At 43.2% G+C, this 5,245-nt stretch overlaps 1 protein-coding gene across 1 annotated transcript in view; it reads left to right on the forward strand.

Moving 5' to 3' along the window:
- Positions 1-1,254: 1,254 nt before the first annotated feature.
- The window catches only part of luzp2 (leucine zipper protein 2), a gene marked incomplete at its 3' end in the record, with an annotated part of 78,494 nt that continues 74,503 nt past the window's right edge, over positions 1,255-5,245 (forward strand). Inside the window, exon 1 of the mRNA XM_008287893.1 lies at positions 1,255-1,271. Within this exon, the coding sequence (XP_008286115.1) occupies positions 1,255-1,271 (17 nt within the window). The remainder of the gene's footprint in view (positions 1,272-5,245) is intronic.

The following is a 5,245-nucleotide window of genomic DNA, read 5'->3' on the forward strand; positions in this document are numbered from 1 at the left end:
TTGTCAACTCGTGATTATCAAATGCACCAATACAATCGACTCCACCGATACAGACTGTGCAATATTTGCTGTAATTTGATGAGCTGAGATTAAACAAAACGTGTGAAGATGGGAGCAGATCTGAGACGTAGCAGCAGAGCCTCGTTCTTCTGCTGCTTCTGTCGTGTGAAGTGAAAAGCAGAGCGGCAGCTAGCAGCGCTCAGAGGCTACGCTCACACTGTAAGATATCATTATTGTGTGCTTAGCGCTCGCCCTGCGTGATGCTCTTGTTACACCAGCATCTGATGAAAGTGGATGTTAAAGATGGAGCCAGCGTTCATCAGTGACCGCTGCCTCCAAGTGCTGGACAAGAAAACCAGGATGCATTCCAGCCAGAGAGTGCAGCGCCAGCGTTAGCGCGCCGCCACACCACCCCGGCTGTAGGATCGACGTTAAACGTTTAATATTTTAAGAAAGGCAGCCGCCACAGAAACCAACAGCTCCTGAGCATAAAAGGAGTTTATTTGCCGTCATGCAGATTACGGGCAGACAGCGGTTTATGTGGTACTTCCAATTTCAGGCTGGATTAATTATGCCATTAGGAGGGGGTAAATAAATAGTTTTAATAAGGGGGACTGCCCAAGGCCTGTCACTGAATTAATATATTCCTCCAGCAGAGCATGACCACCATCCAACATCTGCAACAAAAGTCAGTCATGTTTACCGACGGGTGCAGACGGCAGGGAATATTAATTGCAGGCGTGTCAGGGGATGTCTGACACTAAATCTCCTTTAATTGTTTAGTGAGGGGATATGATGGAACAATTGGTGGTGAGGAAGCCAATTTTGCTCCGTCGATAGAGGTCAAAGCGACGCGGAGACCTTGAACGCCTCAGAGTGCCAGTTTAACACGCTGCATGCACAAACTGTACAAACACAAGTCTCCCTTTTACGGCCAATTTTTTGAATTGTGCCGTTTTTAATGTAGGTAACCTTTACTGAGCTGATAAACAGAAGCCTTTTAGTTGAATTACTGCCTCCTCCGGCTTCATTCCCCACTATTTATTCGTCTCTTTCTTGTTATATGTTGCTGATGGCGTTATTATGACTAATTCTGTGCCTCTGACGAGCGTAATCACACCGTGGGACGCCCTCCTGGGAGTGTTTTCTCTTTTCAGCCCCTCCACAGGCTCCCTAAAAGTTTCATCACCCAACAATTTAGGACTTTTTATGAAATTTGTGTTGTGCAATTTAACAGTCTTTTCATCGCCACACATGGCTTTTCACTCCTCGCCTTGTAAAAGCAGAATGAGGCCGCATGCTGCTGCGTCTTCGATCCTACAGCCGGGGTGGTGTGGCGGCGCGCTAACGCTGGCGCTGCNACTCACAATTTTACTCACTTTCTTCTAGAAACTAAAAATGCGTCTCAGCTACTCGGATGAGCAGCTGCCTCACAGTCCAACAGCTTTATTGACTTTCTAAAGCTACTTCTGCTAAAGTCTGAGATGTCTGAACCGCGAGCAAAACTCACCGAACAAGTGAACACAAGAGTCTTCATGCACTCAGAACTCGTCCAAAATAACTGAAACTTGTTTAACGTGACTCATAGTTCATCTAAAAGGAGCTGAAAACTAGCTGCAAGAGTGAACACGAGAGTTTTCATGCACTGGAATGTGCCCTAAATGAATGAAATTATTCCAAATGTGTTAAAAATGACGCAAAGAGTTCTGAGCTGCGAGCAAAACTCAACAAATGTTCTGCAATGTGGCTGCAAGAGTGAACACAAGAGTCTTCATGCACTCCAAACATTGAAGAAACTGAACTCCCAGCGGATTATTTTCGATGGCGTTGTCCCCACAACGATCGTAGAATCCTCAGTGTTAGCTTGTTGTTTAGCTAATGTGGCTAACGTTAGCACTGATGGTCAGAGCTCTGTCAAAACTTTAATGTAACCCAGTAAACCAGGACTGGGAGGTTCAGTGTTTAATCTAAACCAGTAAAGCAGGACTGGGTGGCTTCAGTGTTTAATCTAAACCAGTAAACCAGGACTGGGTGGTTCAGGGTTTAATCTAAACCAGTAAACCAGGACTGGGTGTTTCAGGGTTTAATCTAAACCAGTAAACCAGGACTGGGTGTTTCAGGGTTTAATCTAAACCAGTAAACCAGGACTGGGTGGTTTAGTGTCTAATCTAAACCAGTAAACCAGGACTGGGTGGTTCAGTGTTTAATCTAAACCAGTAAACCAGGACTGGGTGGTTCAGTGTCTAATCTAAACCAGTAAACCAGGACTGGGTGGTTCAGTGTTTAATCTAAACCAGTAAACCAGGACTGGGTGGGTCTTACAAATTCACCAAACACGAGTTAAAAACAGTGACTGTGCTGAGAATTTGTTGATAGGTTGAATGATCCTGTCAATCACAGAGTCAGAGAGAGTCTTCTTCCTGAAGGGGGCGGAGCCAGCAGGATTTAAAGCTACAGACACTGAAACAGCCTGTTTAGATAAACCAGTAGCTGGACTTTCACCACAAAGACCAGAGTTCATGTCNCATGACCTGAGTTTGAACAATACCGAGGACCTCTGGTTCAGCCCATCAGGTCCATCATGTGTTCACAACCCATGACTTCAGATGGAACAACTGGGTCGTTCTGGTGGTTTCTTGACCATCTCAGAATCTGAAACTTTCCAGGAATGATCTTTGACATCTGAAACTGACATCTGCCCATTTTTTAGCTGAAATTCCAACATTTTCATAACTTTTCATCCAATGGATGAATCATTCGCGAGTTGGAAATTGAACCAGATGCCACCTTCAGACGTCCACATCTCCTGAAGTATCCGTTCTAGAGTCCTCAGATCTTCAGGAGATGTTCAGAAGTTTCTGGTGAATGGAGAGGATGCAGCAAAGTCTGGAAATCAAGATTCAGTTTTTTGCTTTAGACCTCTCAAAGTCAGGATTTGGTCAAAAATCGCCCAAAAATGAAATGAAATGAAAAATACTTTATTCATACCAGAAGGGAAATTCAATTAAAAAAAACAAACTATCTCTAACACATAGGATCTGTTTGATCATTTTTATCATGAGAATAACATCTGAATGACATCACTAATGCTTAGAAAGCTTTTGTTTGTCAGTAGAAATGGGAGTCAGTGCTTCTCTGTGGTCTGAAACAGTAATTCCTCCTCATGTCATTATTCAATCATCTGAATGAGCTGCACATAAAAGGTGCTAAAAATCACAAAGCAAAGCCTTTGATAACCGTAATGTTCGTAGTAGTTAGTGAGCGACTGGGAAAAATATTAATGTACCACTTTTTAAGACCTCTGACGGCCTTTTTCTTTAGGTAAACAATAATTTTTATGACTTTTGTTTGAAGACTAGAAGGTGTGGATCCATGGAAGTGACTGATTATTTCACTCATGATAAAATAAACCCCAAACTGGGATCTTCACCAGGTATAAAACATCATTTTTACTGAACGGTGTCTCCATAAATAATAATGCAGACAGATGTGCATGCGATTCATGACATTTTAGGCTTTTACCAGCTAGAAAACAACATTTAAAAGAGCCTGAATGTCCTCTGAAGGCAGTTTGTTGAGGAAATAATTGACTTTTAAGACTTTTGAAGATGCCAAATAGATAGATTTCAGTTCACTGGACAAATGAATCTATAAAGTCAGACGCCTTATGGTGAGACTGCAGTGCACCAATGGAGACTTCAAACCCACTGATTCCTACTTGTAGGGTTTCTTACATTACAAACCAGGAGAACCGGCGCTCAGCGTGCAGGGTGGAGCTTCCTGTAATCTTCCTCCTCTTCATAATTCATTTCCAGTTTGATCGTGCATGCGTGAGCGACTCCTAATGTAGTACTATATAATATATGTAGCCCAGTAGTTTGACGGCGTTTGAACAGATTGGCAGATGAACTAGTGCGCTTAAAACGCATGCATTTTAAAGGAGGCGACAGCGTGGAGCCACACTTACGCTATATTAGGGCATTAATAAGTCATTTTTTTGACGGTAAAACAGTATTAAATATGCAAGTTTGATGCACGGAGGTGAGCCGTTGGGGTTCTTCTGACAGTTCTGCAGAGTGGACCATGATTTTTTATTTTCTTTTAGTTTTATTCAGCATCCAAAATAAATGCAGGAAGGTTGAAGGACAGCTACGAGCCTCATTTGCTAAGAAGAAATAACAGATCTTTGCGTAATAAGTCTTCGAGTGCAAATGAGACAGAAACGACGAGCGTGATGATATTTCTTTTCCTTTTTTTTTTTTTTTTCTCGGGTTGTAACTTGTTTTGTTGCCAAGAAAACATCCACTTATGTAAAGATGACAGATTGCTGGCTGCGTGTCTATTATGGTCATCGGATTATGTGTCTGGCTGACAGGTGAGATGAATGATTGATGGAGCTCGCGTCCGGCTGTGGGTGGCGTATTAGAATAACAGGGGCCCCCAAAGACTCGGCGCTCAGGGGAATCCTTTAATTCGTCCTTGTCTGAACCGCCGACTGTCTCCTGCAAAAAAAGAAAAAATAAAATCCAAAAATAGTTCATGTCGGGGAGGGAGGAGGAGACATTAGGCCACTCCACCTGTTAGACACACCGACGGTGGATCGTATTCTCAATGTCACCGAGTTTTCTCATGTTTATTATCATTATTGTTATTATCATCACGAACTCGTTTCTTTTTCCTCGCAGGCGTAAAATGAATCCCCCAGCGTATACAAAAAAAAAAAAGCATAACAAAGCACAAGGAAGATGGAGAGATAAATAAATAAAGATGAAAATGAATGCAGGTGAAGCAACGCGACCGGTTTGCGGCAGACGATCTGCCCTTGAGCTCTGAGACGGATGGGAGATATCACCGTGGTTACTGTAAATAGGTTAACTGTACCCTTTTTTTTTTCCATTTTCACACAATTCACAGCCGCTAATGTTGTCGCTGCGAGCTTGTTATTGTCGTACAGTTCGCCTCTTTCATGAGTGAAACACGGCAAGGAGTGAACCGTAATGACCACCCCTGCCTGATAAAGCCTCCCACCGGCCTTTCATGTGCAGCCAAGCCCGATCCGACCCACTGAGGCTTGGACTGAACCGGGCCTCTGAAGGTGTCCTGGCACCCAGACATCAGCGGCAGATCCTCTAAAGGTCCCATATGGTGAAATTCCACTTTTACTGTGTCTTGAAAAAAACCTGGAGATGTAAAATAAAACCTGAGGATATGAAGATGCTCCTCAACTAGACGGAGCTTTACAAGC

Source organism: Stegastes partitus, unplaced genomic scaffold (genome assembly GCF_000690725.1).
Source record: "Stegastes partitus isolate 25-593 unplaced genomic scaffold, Stegastes_partitus-1.0.2 Scaffold527, whole genome shotgun sequence".
Lineage (NCBI taxonomy): Eukaryota > Metazoa > Chordata > Actinopteri > Pomacentridae > Stegastes > Stegastes partitus.